General features: G+C 31.1%; 3 protein-coding genes across 8 annotated transcripts in view; all 3 read left to right on the top strand.

The window, feature by feature from the left end:
- Window positions 1-5,157, top strand: part of LOC109594866 (disintegrin and metalloproteinase domain-containing protein 10-like) — a 104,668-nt gene extending 99,511 nt beyond the window's left edge. For both annotated transcript variants that reach the window (XM_049964219.1, XM_020010113.2), the window contains exons 8-12: window positions 1,132-1,300; window positions 1,681-1,850; window positions 1,906-2,073; window positions 2,132-2,509; window positions 2,782-5,157. In XM_049964219.1, the coding sequence (XP_049820176.1) occupies window positions 1,132-1,300; window positions 1,681-1,850; window positions 1,906-2,073; window positions 2,132-2,509; window positions 2,782-3,774 (1,878 nt within the window). In that variant the 3' untranslated portion in view covers window positions 3,775-5,157. The remainder of the gene's footprint in view (window positions 1-1,131; window positions 1,301-1,680; window positions 1,851-1,905; window positions 2,074-2,131; window positions 2,510-2,781) is intronic.
- A 316-nt stretch (window positions 5,158-5,473) lies between these two features.
- Window positions 5,474-8,168, top strand: LOC109594868 (uncharacterized). 4 transcript variants are annotated; one of them, XM_020010116.2, is made up of 6 exons: window positions 5,474-5,557; window positions 6,159-6,203; window positions 6,261-6,481; window positions 6,532-6,736; window positions 6,999-7,418; window positions 7,623-8,168. In XM_020010116.2, exons 3-6 carry the CDS (start codon window positions 6,281-6,283, stop codon window positions 7,991-7,993), a joined length of 1,197 nt encoding a protein of 398 aa, XP_019865675.2. In that variant the 5' UTR covers window positions 5,474-5,557; window positions 6,159-6,203; window positions 6,261-6,280; the 3' UTR covers window positions 7,994-8,168. The 4 variants fall into 4 exon arrangements, with proteins under 4 accessions (XP_019865675.2, XP_019865678.2, XP_049820178.1 ...); XM_020010119.2 differs by having other exon boundaries at window positions 7,482-8,168; XM_049964221.1 differs by having other exon boundaries at window positions 7,005-8,168.
- Window positions 8,169-12,941: 4,773 nt separating this feature from the next.
- The window catches only part of LOC109594870 (uncharacterized), a 93,364-nt gene continuing 80,298 nt past the window's right edge, over window positions 12,942-26,007 (top strand). The window contains exon 1 of one of the 2 annotated variants that reach the window (XM_020010120.2): window positions 12,942-13,516. In XM_020010120.2, coding sequence (XP_019865679.1) covers window positions 13,420-13,516 — 97 coding nt within the window. In that variant the 5' untranslated portion in view covers window positions 12,942-13,419. Of the gene's footprint in view, window positions 13,517-16,268; window positions 16,355-26,007 lie in introns of those variants that run through there. The other variant, XM_020010122.2, reaches the window with a different exon arrangement.

Here is a 26,007-nt window from a genome sequence, read left to right as displayed (position 1 = left end):
ACCATCCATCCCCTCGCCGTTTTCCTGCCTCCCAATTTTCTCTCGTTACATCACGGGGAAAAAATGAATGGGCCCAAATTGGTGCACGGGGCGGTAGCTCCGCTAACTCCGCGATGAGTTTGGGGTGTTTTTATACTGGTTCTGGGGATACTTATATAAATTAAATTATTTTTGGAAATTATGTTTTGAGGGTTCTGTACTCGCATTACTTATTCAATTAAAATAAGTTTGTATTTCAGTTTTATTTTCACATCAATTTGTTTAGACGCATTCGCCATTTTTAAGAAATAATTATAAGCGCACTTTTTCTATTTAAAATATCTGCTGAACGTTATTTAAAGCCTTACTTTCAAACTGAATACATTTATATAAAAGAAACGAATGATACTTAAGTGTAACTTGAGACTTCCTTCGTACTGAAGCGTTAACACCCCAATAACGGCTTCATAAAAGCGTCCCTTTCACACAGTTTCTTTGCCGTTATTATTATACAGAGAACCTACACAGAAACCAAAGAAAAATTAACCTTGAAACGGCGTTCTAAAGTATATTTCTACTTTATATGTATGCTCAAGTAAACAGCCTGGAAGAATGTGCCTAAAAATTACAAATAACGAGTTTAAATTTTGTTCCTTTGTAATGTCGTACAAGTATATTTAAATTTCAGAGATCTTTTTATGTCCGCCACGAAAACAGACCCAATTTAACGTTGTAATTTATTATTTTTTTTAGTGGAAAGCAAAAATTTAATTCATCGGCGGAACGCAATATGGACTTATCATATTTAAGGATCCGTCTCAAAAAATTCAAGATAAATTTTAATATAAGCCTGATATTAAATTATAAATTCTTTCTATTGTATTACATTAAACAAATCAATTCAAAAAATGTTTTAATAAAAATGTATATGATGATGTGGTTCTAACATAATATGCTCTTACTCTGCAATTAGAATTTCATGTTTAGCAATTTATAAATTATTTTTCTACAATGTATTTTCAATAGTAAAACTAAAAATAAGACTGTAAAATTAATATAGATAAAAGCAAGCGTCTGTCTTTATAAATCTTGACCCGAAACGAGACACACATTTTTAATGCCAGCAACAAATTTATTTTGTGACTTTTACAGCACGATCCCGAACAATGTACTCCAGGTGGCGAGGATGGGAATTACATTATGTTCGCCAGGGCTACATCCGGAGATAAGAAGAATAATAATAAATTTTCGCCTTGTAGTTTAAAAAGTATCAATCCCGTCCTAAACTTTAAGGCCAGATCACCGAAAGGCTGTTTTACCGGTAAGTTGGAGCTTAGACTTGTAATCGAATTTTCTGCGTGCCAGAAACATTCAGCGACGTTTTGGAATTTGGCAACTTTCGTTTTAAAACTGTGCCACTGTCAGCCACTTTTGTACTAAATGCTAAATTTATTGCGAGTTGGAATTTGTTTTCCACTAAGACGCAATTCGGCCGACTGTATTTAAGGCAAGTTTTATTTGTCTAGAAAGTTTACACTACGAGTACAAATTATCTTAATCTAATTTCCCACCATAATGCTCTTGTAAATGTATTTTCTTTAACTAAATTCTTCCACTGTGAAATTAATTGCGAAAAGCAACAGACGAATACTTATTACTTTCGGTGTTTGAATACAATGATAATAATAATTTATTTTCCAGAACCGCAGGCGTCTTTGTGTGGAAACGGAGTGGTAGAAGAAGGGGAAGAGTGCGATTGTGGGTGGGAAGAAGACTGTCGAGACCAGTGTTGCTTCCCGCAAAGACGTTACCCACCAATTGACGAACCCCCATGTAGATTAACTCCTCGCAGTCAGTGCAGCCCCTCTCAGGTACACCACTTTGTATATCGATATCATTTCAAAATTTACGTTTCTTTCTTTGAAGGGTCCATGCTGTACGTCGGAGTGTAGAGTTAAATTTGGAGATAAATGTAGAGACGACAACGGCTGCCGGGATGAAAGTTTTTGCAATGGCCGGAATCCCCAGTGCCCTCCATCTGTTAACAAACCAAATAAGACTATATGCAATAAGGAGTTTGTTTGCTTTATGGGAGTGAGTATACTGTGTACTAGTTGGTGTAACAGTCTAATTGAAACTCGACCTATATTAGGAATGCACAGGATCAATTTGTTTGGCCTACGGCCTGGAATCTTGTCAATGCATCCCCGGAAAAAGCGACCCGAAGACTAAAGCCTGCGAACTGTGCTGTAAACTGCCCGGCGACAATCAGCCCTGCATCTCGTCATTCAACTGGAATGACATGCCTTACGACATCCCGGACATGTATTCCAAGCCAGGAACGCCGTGCAACGACTACAACGGGTACTGCGACGTATTTCAAATGTGCAGGGAAGTCGACCCCTCCGGGCCTCTGGCCACGTTGAGAAAACTGTTGTTAAGCGAGGAAAGTATTGCCAGTTTTAAAAGATGGGTGCTCGACTATTGGTATGTGGTGGCCGCAGTTATTGCCGTTGTCATCGTTTTACTGGTAAGTACACACCAGTTTAATTATGGATTGTTTAATTTATTAACATTTACTTCTCAGATAAAAATTCTCATTATTAAGTGTCACTATCGAAAAGAGAGTGAGTAAAGGTACTGCTAGAGAAGTGTATGCTAGATTAACTTGGTTACTATTATATAAATATACTTTCACAGTATTACATATGATTCGTACAATTTGTTGTTCATAGTAAACTATGCTATTTTTAAACCACGTTATTAATTTTATAATATTTATCTTCTATGTTTTTCTTTTAGATATTGAGCACCAAGTATCTTGGTAAGAAGCCGAATATCAAACTGAAGTCCGTCACAATAGTTCACAGTTCCACAACGGAAGCAGTTCGACTGCCAGTGGATGAAAATGGAGTAACAGTCCATCCTGGCATCAGATCAAAACTGCCGCTCAAACGGAAAGTCAGAGACGGTAAAGTGAGAAGAAAGAAAAAGGTTAAGGAATCAATTAACAACAACTTGAACAGCCCTAACAAAAGTAAGGTATCACCTAAGAAGAAGAAACGCGTTTCTGCAGCGGTGGGGGCGGAAGAATCGAGAAAGAAGCCCACGGAGGCTACGATAATAGAAGTGCCTCACAGCAAAGTTAAGAAAGGCAACAATCTGGCTAACAAGAAGAAAAAGAAGAAGAAGGAAATAATCGATTACAGTGGGGCACAAACAGACGCTGACGGCAAGAAGGGCTTGATCAACGCCGAAGTCGTCCACAATCCTTTAACTCCAGAAGCCGATCCAGTAGGCAAAGTACAAAATTGGCTCATGAAATCGCAATACGCCTTGCCCAAATCGAAATCCACTCCGGTTGGGTTAACAGACAAATCAAGGCGTAGTCCGCATAAAAGACCAACCATAAGGCCTCGAACGGACAAGAGCAAGTCGCACAGCATAGGCAACATACCAAGTGAAAAAGAGAAGGTACGCCTACAAGTGGTTTACAAACCTCCGTTCAAGTTTAGCGTCAAGTTGCGCAAACCGGAAAAGACTAGCGTGGTGATCGAACCGGTGAAGGTGCCGAGAACGGGCGTTCTGGTGCGAACCGTCCGCGAGGCGAAAGAGCCGAAACCCCTGAAGCTGGCCGACGGGAAGACCGTCTCGAAGCCGGCACCGCAGACAAGTGACCGGCCGCAACAGAGCGTCGACGTGACCGACGCCATCGACGACTCGAACCTGCATACCGTCCAGTCCGATCTTGAGGTTCTGTTGTCGGAAAGCGAGTTTCTATTCCCAGACGACTGACACGATGTAATTTCGCGAATTAGCAATTTAAGGCTGTGGAAATATTCCGCACTTCTTTGAGATGCTTTACCTACTATCTAAGTTTATAACCCATTGCCATTACATTCCAACTTGATATGCAAAAAGTGTTTTGGCCTATATTATACATCAAAACGAATCAACTAATGAAGGCCTAAATCAAGTGTGTTTCACTCTAATTGTAAAGTCTACTTTGAGTATATCAAGTTAAGTAAAATATACACAGGGTGCTAATTTATTCCTTTAACTTGCTAACAAATTGTATTATATCTATTCTATCATAAATCGAGTTATTATTGTTGAGTTTCCACCCTGTCTGTATAAGAAAAAAAGTTAAATATTGCGACGGCTCTTATCAGCACAGATGAATATGTATGTAATTGTTCCCCCTCCAATAATAAGTAAAAAATCTAGAGTGATGTGTATGATTTCTATATGTGTGTGTTCGTTTGTCTGTCTGAGTGGAGACTTATATACGGGTGAAACTTTTTTAATTGTTATCAGTAATTAGAACGTTAACTAAGACCAGTCCTTTGAAAGAAGGAAGATATTAAAATTAACTGGCAGCTAATATCATCTTATCTATGGGAGCGATCGGGTATTAACGCTAGATTAATTTTAACCAAAGTTTGTCAACTATAGGCATTGGTCTCAGAGAATAACAGTCACCACAATTAAAATTTAATAAAAAAATCAAAAATATAAAAACAGTACTTGTTTTTCTTATATTTTCTCTGGAGACTAGTGAATAAACAGTGATTTTATTAGGATAAATTCAATAAGTGTGCGTGATATACAAAATAACATAACTTTAATGTGTTGCCATTAAAATATTTTTACACTGTATGCTGACAGATCAATTGAAGTGGACGACAAAATTATGTATAACTTATGTGATATTTTCCATATGAACAAAAACTCAAGATCAATTAAACTTATGTTATTTTATATTTTGTCCTGTACAAAATGAGAAATATATATTTATTTACTTGACTGTAAATAATTTCTGCTTTGATGGTATTTTTGCAGTGCCATTTTGTACTGTGAATCTGGTAGTCTAAAATTAGATAAATAAGAATAAAGCATTATTTTTAAATAAACTGTAAGTTGTACTTTAAACTGTTCAAACCTTTTATAAAAAGAACCTGTGTCAACAAAAGAATTTGCGTGCCAAATTGCTTTTACAAAGAAGATCTTTTGTAGTTCCGTATTTTACCAATTTTATATTTTCGATATTAATTGTTGATCTTCCAAAAATTGTATCGATTTTAAACAATTTGTACTGCAATTAATGTATTCATTCTTAATTTTAGTGATTCAGGACTTGTACTTAATTTTACTTTAATAAATTTTTATAATGTTTTACCTTTTGATGTTTACTTATTTAAGCCAGAAATATTTTCTATTTAAATACTGAAGAGATAGATGGTGCTATCAAACCATTAAAAATCGACGATGTAAAATAAGTTCAATTATTCAAGTGATTTTATTTTAATAAATACATGTATTCATAAAAAAGTGTTATATACTTGGTCACTGAATTTTATTTCCATTGAAAATATTGAATAAATGTTGAAACTGCATAGAAAATCTATGTGTGAAAATGTGTCATACCACCCTCAAAAATATTCAAAAAAAATTACCAAATTAGTAACAACATTTGAGAATAATAATCATCTTTCAAATTTGATGTCACATCCAGATCCCATTGAATTTCAACGAATTATTAGTTATCCGTGAAACAAATCGGGACACTTATATCAAGGTAAGCTGATTATCCAACATAAGTTTAGATGAATTAATATAATAATCATATTATTTCAAAAGCGCCAACTTATATTTTGATAAATAACACTACCGAAACTGACATTGTCTGTTTTCCTACCCAAATATTCAAATATTTTGCAGTCGTAACGGAGCAGACCATAAATTCTGCAATTATTAAAGTGAAGCTATCCCATCTAAAACGACTGTTATATTCAAATACATGTTTTCTCTTAATGATATATTACAAAATATTTCTTTATCCGAAAATGAGAATTCTTTACACTATTTACTATTGTGGGTACTTGAATAGTAAATAGTGTAAAGAACGAAGGTTATCAAAATAAATGTCAAAATCAATTGAAAACTTTTTAGATACGGTTTTTATAATGATTAAAAGGAGAGATATAATATCAATTATTTTAATTTTCAAGCACATTAATAATATGAGAAAATATGTATTTTCATAAATTTCGCAAAAAAATTACATTCAGTGTTGACAACATTGGTATCCATGGAGATTTGATATTCACGGAATAATATGGTATCTACGGTGATTTAATCATTCAAATTTTATACAGATTAAACTTTTTACGTTGCAGATATCCAAGCAAAAAGCAAAAAACAATTTCTGGAATTTATTAGAAGTAAGTAAATTACAAGTTATCTATGGCGGCACATTCAAAAACCGGCATTTTTTTTAGGTTAGGCGACTGGATTTTTAATGGACAAAAATAATACAATAGTGAAACTAGAACCAAAGTCATGCTACTTCATTCAGACGTCATATCGAAACAGACATCCGTTCAAAGGGTTACGAACATTACTACAACAGAGATTACTTGTGGACATTGCTGTCACCTGCGGAAGCAGTACCATGCATGCTCACAAAAGCATTCTTGCTTCCTCAAGTCCATTATTTCGAGTAAATGTTTAAACTCCACCCACAACTGTTTTTTTATAATCTTTTTGTAGGAGGAGTTCGAAAGAAATGCATCTATTGAACAAGTGGTTGTGAAAGGGTGTGATTTTTCAGTGGTACAAGCTATCATTGATATAATCTACAGTGGGGAGACAACTGTTACACCAGAGAACTTAAGGTATTTGGCAGGACTGGCAAAAACTTTAAGAATGGACAAACTTACTAGCATTTTCAATATTTGGAACCGGGGATCAACAGGTTTGCATTATGTTTAGTTTATTATTTTACTATGTATTTTAGGTAAATTATTTCTACACCACATTTGTATCTAAGTGTAAAACTATTTCAGTTTTTAATTGTAATGCTTTTCATTAAAACCTCTATTATTTTATTATATGTTCAGGTTACCTACATTTGTTTATTAAATAGTAGTACATGCCTCTTTATGTCTTCAACAACGAAAAAACAGGATTATTTTCAAATACCTTTACAAATATTTATATATTCAAAACGTTTTCAGAGGTAGAGGTGAACATTCCGAAACCGCAGTTCTTAACGAAACGCGTCAAGTACTTCTCACAAAGCAATATTGGTGAAATATTACCCTCCCCTCTTTTAATGGTGAAATCACAGCCCGATGAAATCGATTATAAAACAAGACGGAAAAATATTAACAACGAGGCTGAAAAAGCTTGCGTCAAAGAAGCTCATGCTAGTCGAATGGCGTTAGCACACCTACAGAAAGAAATTGAAGCAGCACCACTAGTCAATTCGTTTATAATAGAAGAAACTTGCACCGAAACTACAGTAGAAAATTTCATTCCTAATGAATTACAGATTATGGACTACAGTAATTTTAATTCAATGTATGTCCATGATCCTTACATTGGTGGCAAAAAGCCAACAAACATCATGCAACTGCCAAACACACAAAATCTAGGTGAGGATATTCGCTCAAGTCTGGAGCTTCTATATAGAAATGATGGTAGTATTTTGGCTTTAGATAAAAAAAATTTGCAAAATTTTCCTAAAAACTGTTTGAGCTATCAGATTGTTGACGAGAATTCTAATCAAATCGATGATATGCAACGAGTTCAAATTTTAAATAATTGCCAAACTAGTCCTGCAGTTTCTAATTTTATAGAAAATTCACACGATTTGAACCTGGATTATGACGCAACCCCTGATTCACCTACGCTTCAGATTGTAACTAGTGATTCTATGGATGATTCTGAGGTCTTGACGGAAGATAACGTCAATGATGGGAATGTCACGTTTGCAAGTACTGGTTTTCCAAATACGCAGTTTATTCTTCACAATTCTACTGAATTTGAGGTGAACACTGGTAGTGATGATAAGTCAGGTTATGAATTAACAGGTAGTGATATGTATATGCCTACTTTAACATATACCCAAAGCAGTGAAAGTCAAAATAGTAGTAATTATACATTTATCAGCAGTTCAAGTGATGATGTTCCATTTTCTCCCGATATGTTTTTTTCTGATAATAGTTAGTACTAAGATTATAAAATTATGTGGAGTAATTCATTTAAAGGTGCTTTTATTCGTTAAAGTTTTGTTACATGGATATTGAGGTCGTTTTAGAATTGTACATTTAAGTTAATTTTAAGTTAAATTTATATTTTAAAATATTAAAGTATATATTAATAAATTCTGTAATTGCATGGAACTATTGCCTTTCATTAATTGATAATTTCATATTCGCACCCATCAATATCTGCTTGAAAGCAAATCAGATGCGATTGAATAATATTTAGCGAGTTGGGTACAAGTTAAAAAAATATTTGCACGACCATAATATAAATTAATGAACTTTATAGGTATCCAGTTCATTAACAATGCGTGTTTTAAAAACTCCGCGCACATACTGGCTTGTCTTTACAGTTATGATATGGAAAGAAATGCCTGAGGCTCGAACCAAATGCGGTTTCAACTGCACCGGCTACGAATTTTAAATTGCTGGTCATGAGTGACATAAAATAAATATTTCTACGTGCTCCTGGTGATTGTAATTAAATTGCTTTCGCGGTATTAGTTTCAAATAGATTCGATTAATGTTTTAAACGTTTTAAAACTAAACACTCGTTTTCAAACATTAATGATAATCTAAAATTATAATGAAACTACAATTACACATTTTTTATGAAATAGCAATGTTACAAAATTTCTTAATTTGGTTGTTAAAATAAATGACCTAATAACAAATATTAAATATATTACATGTCTAATATTTGCTAATAATGCAATTTTCAACATTGTGATTCAATAGATGGATTCTATTAAAAGTTACTTTATAATTAGTAGTTATTTTCAAATATGTTTTTTCTTAATTAATTAATGCGTTTTGATATATTCAAGTTCGTGTTTCAATAAGTTGAAAGTGGTTTATTCCATGTACATGTACGCCCCATGTAATTACCATACCATCGAACATGTATGCATATAGGTACACAAAAAGCGCAATCAAACGAAAATTTGGCAATTAGCCAACTCGTAAATTGTTCCGCGGAGTGCGATAAATTGGACAGTGTCACGGATCGCCTTCTTACGAAAGTCTTGTCCGTGTAAAATCAGTCCAGCCGGATCCGATCCGACACGAATTTTTGAACGGGCACATAATGTGTGTAATTACGCAACGATCACTGCTACATAAGGTGCCGACCGAAAATTTCCTTCGGTTTTAATTGATCGGTGATAATGTGTATTATTTTATCCGTGGCCCAGATTCCGTCAATAATCTCGGGGAGATTTGTGCGACGGATAATTGCATCCATTATTCACAACATTATCTAAATGTTTATAGTTGTGCGAGGCGATTATAAAACGCGGCATTAATCCGTGTCAGATCATTATTAATGCATGCGTATGGTACACCTTTGAGCGATAAGTATATGGTTGTTCCTGTTGATTGATTCCCCTATAAGTACAAGTAAAAAAACAAGTCCGAAAGACGTGGCAATTTGCTGTGTTTTTCGATCGATTATCATCATTTTAGAAATTTTTCAACACGACGTGTTTTCGCATTAACCCATGTTGCGTGCAGTTTCTCTCCGACAAATTTGTCCTCAAAGACCTTTCTACCTGGTCCAACACAAAGTGTATTTATAATAATACTTAGAATTAGGAATTTCTAAAGTGTTCAGTGCTATTATGCATTTCTGAAGATTCTCACTACAGATATATTTTAGGTAAGGTTAATAATACCTCCTTGAAATTTTCATAAATCAATATTACTATAAATAATATACGGTAGTGGTCATTATTAAAGCTTAGCGATTAATTTTTTAAATTGTTAAATATTATAGCCATAACACATTGTTTATTGCATACTGTTAAAATATTATTGATTTACTGTTTACTAATGTTTTATACTCTATTATTTTCTTTTTTCCTAATTAAACTGGACATAAATACAGCAACTTTAATTGTGAAAGAAATTTTTAATAACTAAATGAGTAACCCTTAATTTAATATTAATATTTAACACATAAATGGTGCTAGTTTTATTATTTTCACCTCGTGTTCCGTTAGTACTAACCCTCAAAAGACATCTGTTAAAATTTTATGATATTCTATTAATTAGTTTGTGAGTTATTGTGCTAAGAGTGATTCTACTTCGTGTTTTAATTTTACACTGCTTCTTGATGGGAAAAAATACCGTTTAAGCGAAGCAATGGCTTGAATAGTGTTATAAGGACTCCGCACTATCAGAACCAACAATAAAAGGTTGGTTTGCTGACTTCAAACGTGGTCGTAGAGACACCGATGATGCAGAACGTAGTGAACGTCCAAAAGAGGCAGTAACACCAGAAAACATCAACAAAAATCCACAAAATCGTTTTGAATGATGGAAAAGTGAAGTTGCATTAGTTAGCTGACATCGTAAAGATATCAAAAGAACGTGCTGGTTTTATATTGCATGAGCATTTGACTATGAGACAGTTCTGTTCAAATCGGGTGCGGCGTTTGCTTAATGTTGATCAAAAACAGGATCAACGTTTTGATGATTCTGAGCAGTGTTTGGCCACGTTTCAACGTAACAAACTGGAATTTTTGCGTCGATATGTGACAATGGATGAAACATGGATCAATCACTTCACTCTGAAATAAAAACTATCGTCATCTAAGTAGACAACAACTGGTGAACATCGTCCAGCGCCCGAAAGCACAACAATCGGCTGGAAAGGTTATGGCCTCGGTATTTTGGGATGTGCGTGTATCTTGAGAAGGGAAATACCATCAAGGGCCGAAATTGCAAAGAAACTACCGCGTACGGCAAAGAAAAAAATTTTGTTTCATTAAGATAACGCACCGTGTCACAAGTCAATCAAAATAAAGGCAAAATTACATAAATTGAACTTCGAATTGCTCCCACATCCACCGTATTCGCCAGATTTGGTCTGCAAATAATAAGTAGCCATTGGGAGACTTGTTGTTTGCAGACCTTAAAAAAATGCTTGCCGGTAATAAATTTTGCACGAATGAAGAGGTTATCGCTAAAGCTGAGCCAAAAAATAAATAGTTCTACAAAAGTGGTATTGAAATGTTAGAGCGGTGCTGGAATGATTGCGTTGCCCAGGACTTTTCAGTCCATGTGTTACTATTGAATCGACACGAAATATTGAAATACTATAAAGTAAAAAGTTGTAATAATTTTATCTAGCGAAAAAGAAATAACGTCAATCAATCAAACATCAATTTCAACTACCTCATATTTTTAATACATTTTATAAATTGCTATAATTAATGTCACTACTGAATAATTAATTATAAAATTTTCAACACAAATGTCAAGCAAAGAACATTTAATGTTTAAATTTTGATCTTTGCCATTTTGGTCTCTCATTCAAAAGCTAATTCAGTTCAAATCATTTAACCGGTCTTGTTTGGAAAAAAGATGGTACGCCATAAAAGTACCAAAGTTAATTTATTATTAGGTGTAAATGTTACACAAGCCGATGCGAACAATTTAGAACAAACGTGTTTGCAAAGCAAAACTACGAATTCTTCGAATGTCATAGGAAAGTGTAAAATTGTTTATAGAATTTATACATTATGAAAAATGTTCTGAGTAAATGTTTCTAATAATTGTTATATTTATGTATGTTATATATGTACGATGGGAATAACCGTTTATTTCGCAAGAAATTTATTTATGTTATTCATATTGCCATTAATGCATTTCATGGCAAGTATTTTACGGTCACATGGCATTAGGACGTTTATAATAAAAATTAATCGGACGTACAATTAAAAGCAAAAGTGCATGTTACTTTTTTAAATAGTACTAGTTAGTGTCAATTAGTATAAATTATTAAATGAAATATTATTTAAATTAAGGTAAAAAATCATTTATGAACTTGTTCTAAGAGTTGTTTTCAAACGTGTCTACTTCTAAGAAATTTATTTAAATATGTATTATAAAATAATATCTTTTATTATTTTTTATTATCTGAAATGAATGTCCGATATTAATTTTAAAACAGACAAGTTTATTTCTATTATTTAAATGTGTGGTAAATGTCAAGTTTAAACCACTGGAAAATACCATTGCTCTTTCTTTCACCTCCACCATTTATGGCAATAACACAACAAAAAATATAAAATTTAATTTTTATGTTATTTCGATTATATTATTTTTACTATCTCCTGCGTTATCTCAAAATTAGTAGAAGCGATACAAACATATACTTTTTATTCTAACATTTTAATTGCCCAGAAGCGAGTTAAATACATAAAATGAAGCAAATGTCTTATTATTATTTATATTTTACACATAAGTTGTTTTAATATTTCTGGTTTTTCATAATTACAACGGACTAGTTTATTGGGTTTTCCCAGTTTCTTGTACTCGAGTATATTTATTTTAAAATTTAAATTTCCTTTATGTTTATTTATTGTATTATAAGTACTTGCTATTAATACATATCAAACAATATTTTGTTTAATTGTTAGATTATTATTATTATTATTATGATATTCAACCTAAACTTATATAAAATTTGTATAAGGTATTTGATAATAGTATTAGTCATAACGTGATTGCAACTGTAGGAATTCTGAGTGTCTAATCAAGTGCACTTTTCAACAATACATTGCGAGTTTAATTTATAATTTGTAACACCTTTGAGTTGTTAATGTGGTGACTCCTCTATTCGACCGACACCTTTGTTATTTTGTTCCTTATTGTGTAGTGTTTAAAATAATTCTTCCCTTTAGGTTAGGTCCTGTAACCCCGATCGCATGTAACCGGTAAAGGTTGTTCATCTTATCAAGTGCATAGCCTGCGGGCTTCGAGGAGGGGACTCGACACTCTTGCGATAGAAAGTTGCCCCCTCCGGTACCGGGCCAGCAGCACCGTTCGCTCTGTACGGTCGCACCGACAGCCACCATCGCGTCTTGTAACCTTCTGCATCCTCACCGGGACGCGCATTGTACCCACGGGTAATTAGATTCGTGTACGGCCGATAAGTGACTCGTTTCATCGGACCTAACCTAGCCCATCGGTGACCCACTCTGATGGAGACATGAAGGCACTAGACAGTCGGCCGCAGTGTCCGGTGCTTTGCCGAAGACTGGACAAGTGAACGACGACGTCGGACGACTACTGCGACGGTCGCTGGTACTTTCGTTCGTTCGTTTGTTTATCGCCGAACCTTGGCCTTCTCCGAATCTCCTCTCGAGCCAGTGCCTGGACTGTCTGTCAGTGCATGTACCACCGAGCCACCAGCTGACAAGAAGCCCAAGTCTGAGCTGCCGACACGATCTCCCGCTTTCGGCACCGAGTAAATATTATTGTTTAATCCGACTTGACGACGACGGTTTTTGTGAGAAACACGCAGTGCGTCGTTGACACCCAGTGTGTGACACCCAGTGTGTGATGATAATTGTCGTGTGCTGTTGCAAGTGATCGTACCGAGATGCTCAACTGTACCGATCTCGAGTGCATCTTGCACCACCATCACTACTATGCCCATCTGCATCATCTCAAACACGGCACCCATGTCGAAGAAGAAGGTAGGTCGTACTGATTACTGATTAAGCTCGGATCCTTGGTAATAGGCGTAAGTGCAACTTAACAGTACTTTTTTACCTTGAACAGAAGGTAAATGAGTTACTCTCAACGCGGGATCGGACCAGACATAATGTCTAGGCTAACACAATGCTGATTTATCGAAATATTCGAGTTACATACTTTCCTGTTTGCCACTTTCTAAATTGCGGATCGTGTTATCATTAATTTGCGCGGCCAATCGACACTCTTGCAAATCAGACAAAATTAAAAAATGCCAAGAACGAAAATCTAGTCTGACATTTTACACGTCGTAGAAAGTCCAAGGAATATCGATCGATACATCATAGTCCATTTGGTGAAAATCAACAAGGATAATTTTATACAAATACCGGAGAAAGTCTTCGGCACTACCTGCGAATTTTTTAAGCAAATATGAGAAAAGTGAGAATATGATTCTCTAAAAATTTATATGCTAATATCATTTTTCTGAAAGCTCAGGACGATAACAGGACATTTCATGTGATTTTATTTACTTATTTTCAATAAATCACTTGTGTTGTCTGTGTTATTCAGTTATAAACATTGTAATTCATCTCGAACAGGCTAGTTTTCTAGAAGGACTTCATTTAGTCACGACCGGCACTGAATATATTTGCATAACTCAATTCTATAAGGGATTTCTATCAAATATTATCCATTTTGTATACACTTGTTAAGAAATTATTTTATAAATAAATAGGAAATTAATTTTATATAATCATTAAGGTGTTTTCCAAAATTAAGTGGAATTATGTGTTATCCGCATTAATTAATTTTATTAAGTTAAGGATCGTTTTTGCAATGATACACATTTTATAAATAAACAATTGATCAAAACTTTCTCCTGGTAAGAAAGCAATTCGGGGAATTTGCTAATTAATGATGATAAACATAGTAATTGGTATCAGCAACACAGATCAATAAACAAAAGAAATAATTAAATAGCAATTATATTTATTAACAGGGTTTTAGACATTGGTAACTTTCAAATAATGGTTAGTGAACTGTACCGTCTGCCCAGTTTTATTGCTCAACAACTACCTGAAAGGATAACGAAATGTGTTGTAAAAATAATTATTATTATTTATTAATTTACGATAAGAAAGAATTTAATGTCTGAAATTAAATTTTGATGGATGTGGAATGTGTAAATAATTCCCCAAAATAGCTAAATAAAAAAACTCAAATCAATAATTCAGTACAAAGCATATATTTCGATTGTATAAGTTAAATAATTTGTGTGTTTATTTGAATAATAATAACTTATACTAATATATTTTGTTTAATCAAAAACTTGTTCATTTCTTAATTAAGCAATGTTACCTGTTTGTTATAACAAAAAAGTAACACTAACGATCTTGCAAATGTAATAAGAAGAATCTTATCTGTATTACTGGTCTCCATTCAAATATGAAAGACAAGTTTTTGAAAAGGTCGAGTATCAGATTAAATATTAACGAGCTATCTATAAAATTTATTCTGGTCAGCTAATATTGAATATGTACAAACATTTATCTGTGACAATTTAATACTGTTTATTTGTTTATAAACATTTTTCTATGAAATTACTTACATTTAATGATAAGCTTCGAAAGTAATTCCGAATACATTTTCACTTAATTAAATAAAAACAACACTATTGACCTTAAGTGTTGATATTGAACAACACGACACATTTAAATTGGAGTATTATGTAGCGTAATAAAATAATTCTGGATAAAACTCTCATATGCATAAATCGTAAACACATTTTGACCCTGATTGTACAAAACAAAATATTATCTTGTTACTTGTAATTAGGTAAAAAAACGGATCTTCCCCTTGAATGGAATAATCTGCCCTTGTGCTATAACATTTTTCAAGCAAAACGATACTATTGAATAGTAAGTAAGTAATTAACTGTAGGTATCATTAGACAATAAAACCGATTAATGGGATGGAAGCAATGTTAATTAAATATTGAAATAACATAATTATAAACCAATATTTCCGGCTTACTACCACGTCATAAGTCGATCATAAATCGGATCAACAAAAGTGAGAATGTTCCGAAATGAATAGGCCGTAAAAACGGTTTTGAAAGGAAACTCGGCTCTGATTCGCGAAATTGTTACACGTAAAAGTTACTGTTAATTAAATAAAAAATGAAAGGATAACGTGCATAATTTAATATAACCCGAAAACTTGATTACAATTAGAGTCAGTCGTATGCACAAATTTCTCAACACTTTCATCTTAGTGTTTCCCCAGGATTTTAATACGTCATTTACGCAACTGTTTGCTGCAACTGCACAGATTAATGTGCAGAATAAGGTTGAAAAGTGGATTCTGGATTATAAATTGGTTTATAAGGGACCTTTACTATACAACTATTTTTAATCTAGATGTATCAATTTTATTTAGTTTATTGTATTTTCTGTATTACTGATTATGTGTTCCCCTAGCATACATTTGGAAAATACAAATTATTATTATCATTATTTAAAGTTTGTAAAAGTTAAGCGGTGGGTTCAGTTAAGTTTAAAGTTATGGTATGAGGGCTGACTTTACCTAATTTGTATAACACAAATATAATACTTATTTTGCTGTGCAATAAATGGTTTAGTTGAAAAATCAAATTTAATAAATAAGAAACAAATATAAGTTTTTTGTAATCTTAAAAAGCGTCGTGTATTTGTTTGTATTTCAGTTCCTTGTTGAAAAGGTTAGGATGTTGTGTTTGTGTACTTTTAGTGAAGTTACAATTTGTATCGTTTGTGTTATTTTTAAAAAAGGGACATGTGTATAGTAAATTGATTGAGGTAGGTAAAATTTCAAAGTATGTTCAAATGTTGAAATAATTTTTCTGGAGTTGAGCATTAATAATGGGATTTTTTTTTGTAAACAATATATATAAAAGTAACATTGACGTAGTAATTTTTCCAGTACATTACAATGTTTGATTATTTACTGATATAATCAAGAGTTTCCTATATACCATTCTTAATGAGGAAAATTGAAACGCAATAAAAGGTGTTAATCCGTTTCTAATGAGAATCCTGCTGAATAGATTATTTCCTAGATTAAAATCAACGTTTGACCGAACTGTGTAATTGAATAGTGCACATAATCATAATGAATTCCCTTGAATAATCATAAGTAGGTAATTCGAAAGGTATTTGAGATTATTAAGGAAATTCCTGTCAAATCATATTGGATACTTTCTCCATAAATTTATATTTCGAAACTCCCTTGTAAATTGGACTGAAGAATCGGGGTTGTTTCGTCACATTGGGTCAAATTTCGGTCAGTGTACCTAGTGTTTATGTAACATAAGGTTTACAACAAGTCTGGATTTTTAAACAAAATCCATTATTATGAAGATTCCTTTAATTTGCATAAAGTGTTTTCGTTACATGGTCATTTCCCCATATTTGACTGGATTACGTCATCAAAATCGTGCCAATGGTGTTTTCTGTTTTATAACTTGATTATTTACAAGATTTAAATAGTATTTATGATTTTTACAAGGTGATTATTTGCAAATTATTATAATTTGCACGCAGTTTTCAAATGCTACGTGATAATACCACGTTTTAAATATTGGTAATAGTTTGAAACTAGTTTGTTTTAGTAACGGTTATGTTTGCATTTTTAAAGAAAGCAGTAAATTAAATCCAATCCAAAAACAAATTTACATAATAATTTTCCAGAGTGTGACGGAAAAGATATTTACATATTTATCCGTTATTTAAATCATAAATTTTATACGGGAAGATTTTGAACTTTTATCAGTATTCTTTGCAATATTGCAATAGTTGTATTTTATGAATATTAATATATCACTATGATTTAACAAAATTTCTGAGAAATCTGACTATGTAATATTTTTAGTTAACTCTAAATTGAACAGATTATACATTTATTTATATGAAATAATATTTACTTATTAAGTAAACCAGAAACACAATTATTATATTGTTTTTTATTAATGTAATGTGTACATAAACATTTATTAAATTTTCGTTTCAAAAAACATTTTAACAATGATCAATCGTAAAACTTAATAATCCTAAGAAAATTTAATGTATATTGTAAAAATTCATAATTTTGTAGTAATATTTACAAAGATTATAATACGTATTTTTAGCAATATTTATTCTTTGATAACAGATTAATTACCATTATTTTGTAGAAGTTTCTTAGTGGAAGATTCTTATTGTTTTTCATTTTCACATAAGTATCAAAAATATATTATTAATATTTTTGTGCTACAACGGAAATAATAATCTGATAGTTTTAGATTTATTTCAAGGGGATTTAAAAACACGTTCACATTAAGGACCCATATCTCAACAACGGTACAACATGTTTGGATTCTGATAAGAATATATTTCAAAAGAATGCACCTAGATAGACAATAAATAACCGAACATGTAAATACGTGTAACCGGGGGCAATAACATTTACGTGAAATTGGAGAATGAACGTGGCTCAATTATTTTTGAAAGTCCAGGCAGATTAATAACTGGTATTTGTAAAATTTCTTTCATCGTATGTAGATAGTTTAGACCAATAAATTACATTACGATTTGTTATTGCGTAAGTCAAAATAAAAGTCAATTAGGATTTAATCAGGGAACATATTCACTGTTCATATGGTATGAACATATGAACATGTGAAATCAATTGGTTCCTCTTAATTTGACTGTTTTCTATTTTTTACATCAATAATTTTCACCATAATAGACAAGGTATCAATCAATCAATTACATTTTTATTAACTTCATTGTCTTTTTTTTTTTTTTTGGAGTCGATTCATAACAAATTCAATTTGCGGTCAACAAGATCGTACAACTGTAACTTTCTCACGCAGGCCATTCATTAACCATGCCCCACGCTATTTATCCTAATAAATAAGATTGTATTTGCACATTCAGAAACTGTGCGATTAATTATACGCGATTATATTTTTATTAATTACGTGTGAACCAACGAAGATGATAACACGATAGGGAATAAATTTTATGGTTGAACGGCGTGAATGAATGAATTATTTATTAAAATGAAAGGCTTATTTTAGCGATGTTCACTCGGATGTAAATTTAGTACCATTGTTGGTTGGTGAAAAATCCTTCGACTATTGAAAGTGTTTCGATTTTTTAACGGGGTTTAAAAATTGTTATTGTGCGATTTATTATTGTAATTAGATGGTGGATCAATCTATTTAGGCTCAGATATTATTATGATTTGATCATGGTTATTTAATAATAGATTTTTGTATGAGTAAAATTTTTATTATTCAATCATCATTTCGATATTTATTTACATAATTTAACTAAATCTAACGTAATTTTATAAATTTAATAGTTTGCTATAATGGACTTTTCGTCCTCAACAAGATACAATATATTTTTTATTTTTAAAAAGTTCTAATTTAATTTCAAGTTTGTAATTGGGTTAAGGATTAATTGACTGCATGGCATATCGAGTAAAATGTCCAGGGTAATATAAATCAAATTTTTATTAACAATTTAATATTGTTATATTGTTATATATTCAGATTTTCATTAAAAATTTTTATTATCTGTAACTTCTTTTTTAAGCCTGAATACTTTTTATAAGATTAATTAAATTCACCATAAACTTTATTACTTAAAATATAATAGTTACATAAAATAAATGACAAGTATTGTGTTCTCAATTTTTTCTTACGTTAGAAAATCGTCATTATTAATCGATCCGCCACCGTATATAGAATCAAAGAAATATTCAGCGCTGCTTTTGCATAAGGACATTGAATGACTACAAAAAATCTTATTAAATGAGATAATGACTGGATATTCCATATTAGTAAGAACGTTACATTCTTGTTTGTTCCAGATAATACTGTGGCCGTTGAGTTCATATCTGCATCAATTGTAAATGGAGAAATTGTTTATTTTCTATCGAAAATTAAGATATTATATATTTTATTTCGCAGATCGTGTAAGGAACAAAATTTCGATTTGGGTCATGTTTTCTTGTGTTATCTCATATCCATTATTAATAACACAGGTTTTCGAATGGTTTTTTAATTTTAATTGTTGATTTTATTATCAACCTATTAAAAATTAATTAACCTCATAAATGATGTCACTGATATCAAATAATTACTGCGTAGTTTAAAATATACTAAATACATTTGTTTATAAGATTTTATAAAACAGAGAAAGAAAATTATATCGACAAAAATTGTCCTGAGGAAGATTGAGTATGTTATGTAAAATTAATGCATATTGAACTGCAAATATTATAAAAAAAGAACAAATTATTAAATTTAACTAAAACATTCAGGAAAATGATATTAATCTTTACAAATTAGTTTAGACAAAAATATTCCTCATAAATTAATCAAAATAATAGATGCAAAAAAATTGGATTCGATTGAAGAAATAACATATTTTAGGAGATTTTATGAATAATAACTTTTAGTAATTCAAATGAAAATTCACTACTTTGTGTAAGAAAATTTCAATTATAATAATATATATTTCAAGTTAAAAAATCTAAATGATTAAACAAATAACTAATTTATATAAAATTGAAATATAAATTTAAATAATATGAAAACAGCAGGAAATTTACTAGATTATAAATAAGAAATGTAATAGAAATTTAATTAAATTTATTTCAAGGAAAACCCTCTAATATGTGACAATGTAAGAAACAAATAAATTAAAGAAAGATTTTATAGAACAATTAAAAATGCAAAAATTTAGAAACATGTGAATTTATATTTTAAATTACATACAAGAATATTTTAAAAAAATTGTCTATTATAATGAGAAATGAAAAATAAAATAAAAAAAGAAAAATTGTCTTTAAATCTTGGCGTGAAATTTCTATAGCTACTTAAAGAGAAAATTAAACGAAACATGAATAAGCGTTTATCCATTAAATTGATTTTTAAGTAATATGGAATGAGCAATAAAAAATAAATTAACGAATCACGTTGGAAATTTATTAATTCCAGAAGCCGATTTGCATTAGATAAAAATAATTAGATTGCAGTGCAATGACGAAGTGCGATTTCTTGAAAGTAAAACACAAAGAGGTTTGCATTGTTAAATAAATAATTCATTAATCACGCCACAAAAGTGAATATTAATATATTCTCCCGTACCAACAAATTCAAATGAAACTGACCGGAGCCTTCCACAGTAAAAATGTCGGTTAACATTTAAAGCAAGAGCGTTCACGGCTGTCTAAGAATAATAGAAATGGCCACTAGCCGTTGCGAAACTTAAATACGGTTATTAATTTATTAATTTTTTGCGACCAGTGTATAATATGTGGTGGTAATGCAACACTAATATGCCGGAGTATGTGATCGAAATCGCATTAAATCGCCGTAGCGTTGTTGTGTCCACTCGCCGTCCTTCTGCCATAGAAATTTTATTCCGGTCTGAATCCGAGAGCAGCAATATCATAAAACCGAAATTCAAGGTCCGGAGTTTAAATCATTGCCGGGCACGTAGTGCACGGTCCACGATTTGTTCGTTTTGAACCGACAAATAAATATATATATATATATAAATTTTCCGTTTTCACGTCCCATTTTGGTGCGTCCGACCTCCATGATCTCGTGGAATTATCGGCAATTAGGCGTGGTGCACTTCCGCTCTTTACCACCAATCAGGGAATATTTTTTAGGACTGTGGTTTGTCCACATTTTTATTCATATATAAAAACAAAACATAATTATCATTTTGCGATTAATTAGCTGTAATTAGTGTGCAATATATGTAATAAAAAATTCTTATATTTTCACAACCTATGGATTAATTGTATTTAAATTAAAATTTTATCCGTAATGATACTCCTGTCCTTATTCTATTTTCTAACTATTAAGTTTTTCATATTCTTTATACAATTAAAACAAAAATCCTCTTGATTAATCCCAGTCGTTTCGGAGATATATGGATTAGATAGATTAATGTATGAGATCAAATGAAAGGGAGTGTCTATGATATATAAAAACATACAGCAAATGTTTTTATTCTTTAATTATTAAATCAAATTAATACTACCTTGTCATGCATACTTGATTTTGTATTGTATGAAAATCGGTTTATATCTCAAAAATTTAAAAAAATATTCAGTGGCGTAGAAAATAGGACGAAAAACAGAAGATATCTTCCAGAATCTACAAGACAGTAAGCAAGAAAGAACTAAAAGAACTTCGACCTTGACACTAGAAAATTTCTGGTAAAATCTACTGAAATAAATGAATCCCAGAGTTTTTATAAACTCGCATCCTAGGAAGAGGGTGAAGTAGGTGGTGACTTAAGTCCCTTGAAAAACAGAATGTCTCTAACAACGATCCTACTTCATCCAATCAGATGAACTAAACAAATGTTCTTTTTCTCAACATTGTTGCCAAACTAATTTAAGTTTTTCTATAAGAGATCCTAATCTAAATAATAATGTACTTGGTCTAAAAAACCTTATTGCAATTCAAAATAAAATACAATACATTATTTCAAGACAATTACAATTCTGATATTGTTTGCATAAGGAAAACCCATTGTACAAATCATAAATAAATATATATATATATATATATATATATATATATATATATATATATACCCACCCAATTGAGAAGGAACCATTCCATAATTTTCTTATTTACAATATATAGTAAATAAGTTATTAAATTTTCTTTAAAATTTGATATATATATATAAAAATGTATCACATTAATATATATGGAATAAAATATAAAAAAAATGTTTTCAATTATTATATTAAATTAAATGTTACAACACATTAATTCTTATAACTAATTTAACAAATACACACAAGGATTAATTTTGTCTGTTACACTATGTTTTCTAACACCATTCAGTTTTACTCTTTAGTGATGACTTGGAAAACTGTTTATCATCATAAGTTAGTATTTGTTATTTTCAGATATTCTTCATATTTATTCTGCTCTATTTATACTCAGAAGACAAATTTTAATTTTAAATCTGTAACATGTATATTAATGGGCTCCATTTGTTTATGCAATGTAGTATTTAACCATTGTGGATACTAAATTCAGTAGAGATCTATTTTTTTATTTCATAAAATATGCCATAATACAAACAATTTTTTTTTTAAATTTTGACATTGAAAAGTAGTATAATAAAGTTCTGTCGATGAGCAAACAGTTTTCTTGGCATGCTGAAATATTTTTATTGTCTATCAGTATCATTCATTAAAATCGAGTTATAAATACGAAAGTTACGGGGTATCTCCAATTTAAATGAGTCACAGCTTACACAGCTTCTCTAAAATATGTTTTTGATAGTAGAAAACTGGAGAGAATTATTAATTTTTAGATATTTTTATTTGATGTGAAAATATGCAAATGTATCTGTGCTATTAAATTTATTAGATGTTGAATTTCTTGATATCTTCTTAACTTTCATGGGTAGAGAGTTTATAATAATTACTTTTTACATACATTTTAGTTGACACACTTTTATGCAGATTTTTAATAAAATACTCTTCAAATTAAATCTAAATGAGTCATAAGCAATTTCAGTGTTTAATTAATCATTAATACAATGGAATGGATGAAAATAATAATTATTAATTCAATTAAAATTTCAAATTCATAATTGAAAACAAATTATAGGTCTACAAAATCAACAATTAAATACATTTTTATCGATTTAAATAGCCGGCGTGTTTAATGAATGCGAGTTGAAGGATTTAATTTCAATAATTCGTACATTGATTTAAAATTAATGTGTTCAGTTAAATGTGGCCTTGACTTTTTCGTAACAAAGTTATTTACGTGAACTCGCGGCGACGATCGAGCGTCACAATATGTCGTTTATCAAAAATTTTAAAGTACTAATTATATCAGTTTACTAGCTTGACCTCCGTTATCAAATCAGACTGGTACACTTACAAACTATACCTACATAATCGTTTCTCGTCTGGTTTATCAATTGTTCATAAATCAGAACGTGCCGATATTGATACCTGTTATTAAAAAACTCAATAATTAGACACACAGATAATGCACCGATTCCAATCAGTTTTTCAGATTTAATTTATCTATTTGCATAAAAACCCTATAAAATAACGATAAGAAAACGTCATGTGTATGCGTGTATAATTGAGCACATTCTAATGTCATCAGGTGATTTGAAACGACTCAAAACGTGAACTTGGTCGTCGTAATTAATAGTGATGACCGTGACGTCGAAGTAAAAGTGAAATTGATAACAATTGAACCCGATAATTGACCCACACCTCAACTGATGATGGGTTTCGGAAATGTGAGCGACTACGATGATAGTGAACCTCAAACGTTTTGCGTGGATAACCCGACATACGTTTAGAAACTCTTTTTAAGTTCAATATCCCACGATTATTAGCATTTCATTTTCTAATTTGACATTATTGAATAAAAATCATCCAGTTGAATATAAACATGTTCTAAGCTTATAAACAATTTCAAGTTGTGTGGATTATGTGATTGTCGGTTGTTTGATCGGATTCATTTTTTTTTTGTGCAGATATGACAAATGATAAATTAAAAACATGTATTCGGTCATTGAACTGCTGATCTTTTAGAAATCACAAATAATCACATGCCCAAAAGTATGAAGCACCGACGTGTTATTTATTGTTTCTAATATATAAATTGCATAATTAAATTGGCCAATTCGTTAAGAAATCATGAAGAAAATTTTACTCGTTTAAATAACAGTATACTTATGTATACTTTTTATATAATATAAAATAAATTTACTTTGTAAATCTTTAGGTGTTTAGAACACCTTACTTATCATACGAGGCACCGCCAAATTGGTGAGAAGTATCTTTTAAAATAAGTTGTGGCCAGTGTGAAATATGGAGAAGATAATATAATATGGAATTTTAAGTCAGTTAAACATTTGTGAATAACTCTTAATCAAAATGTATGGTAACACAAGCTTGGAGAAAGTAAAATTACAATAAGATAATGCCCCATGTCACATATCAACTATCACCAACCAATTGTTCAAGGATACTCAAATTAAGTTCCAGACTTAACCAATTGCTAGGTTTTACTCCATTTGAGCCAACATTTTTAGTCTTACTTGACCTCAAAATATATAAATATCGCAAAATTGACATTTATTGGATACCTCATGCTTTTAGCAAAAGCTTAAATAAAGATTGCCGAAATAATTGTAGAGTTTATTCGTCTCAACCTTAAGCGACGTTTGACAAGATCATTAACCAATGAATCAGATCGGCACAATCACATATGACATTCGCATATTCCGTCCCGTCCGTCATTCGCTTTGCACTCTTTCGTATGCAGGAAATTTTGCCACCGCTCTTTATTGCCAACACGTTATCATTGAATGATTGTTGCGACAATTGTCCGTAATTTAATATATCCTCATTGTCACTCAATTTATTGTCTAAATCATTAACCTTCAGACGATTATTCCCTGCGACTGTTTATATAATTTCGTATAGAAATTGCCTTTTGTGATTATTTAATTTATGGACGTTAGACCGTTCGGATAATTTAAATGGAAATAAAACAATTAAACAGCGTCTAATGGGAGTGAGTGTGATGTACTGCGACAGTCGGGAACGTTTTGCAAGGATTTCGGTCATGTTATATTTATGTCAATGTTTTGTGGGTTTAAATGTTGCCTTCATATTATGATATAAAGGTTTTTGTTGTCAATAAGTTGTGGTCAATTTTCTTGGCACACATTTACGCAGAAAAATTTATTGCTCATAATATTTTTATTGATATTATAGAAGTGAACGCAATAATTTTTGTTGCATTGTAGAAAGGAAAATGGTCAATGTGTATTTTATTCAATTTTATTTACTACTGTGCGATAAATATATTTTTAAAAAAATATAAAATATAAAACAATATTTTTTTGTCGATGAAAATGCTAAACATAAATAAAAGCTGTAATATTTTTTTCTAAAAAGATCAATACAAAATAAGTGAGAATGCTTTTTTAGTTTCTTACATAATATTAATAAAATAAATTATAGCCGACAAATTTTATTTGCAATTAGTAATACTTTTACTTTGCTTGCTGTTTTTATTTTGTAAATCATTTATAACCATTAGCACAAAAATTCAAAAAGCACCACTTCATTTATATTTCCAGCTAATTAACTAGAACATTTTGTGATTTATTTTACTATTGTCTTTGTAATTTTTGTGATAGAAATTATCAAAACCTTATTGAATAATTTTACAAAATCAAAAATTTAGATCTTATTAAACGTAGTAATAAAGAGGCATAATTTACTTAAACTATGATACCAAAATTTTGGAGATAATAAAAGTGTATATAATTTTCTTGTTTCAAAAATGGTGGATGCGCTTCTTTTGTATATTCTCAAAAAAATAAGAAATTTTAATTTAAGATTTAATATTAAACAAATTAAGAAAGTTTAATTG

Source organism: Aethina tumida, chromosome 3 (assembly GCF_024364675.1).
Source record: "Aethina tumida isolate Nest 87 chromosome 3, icAetTumi1.1, whole genome shotgun sequence".
Lineage (NCBI taxonomy): Eukaryota > Metazoa > Arthropoda > Insecta > Coleoptera > Nitidulidae > Aethina > Aethina tumida.
Note: the sequence above shows the minus strand (reverse complement) of the source record. Positions and strands in the feature narration are given on the sequence as shown.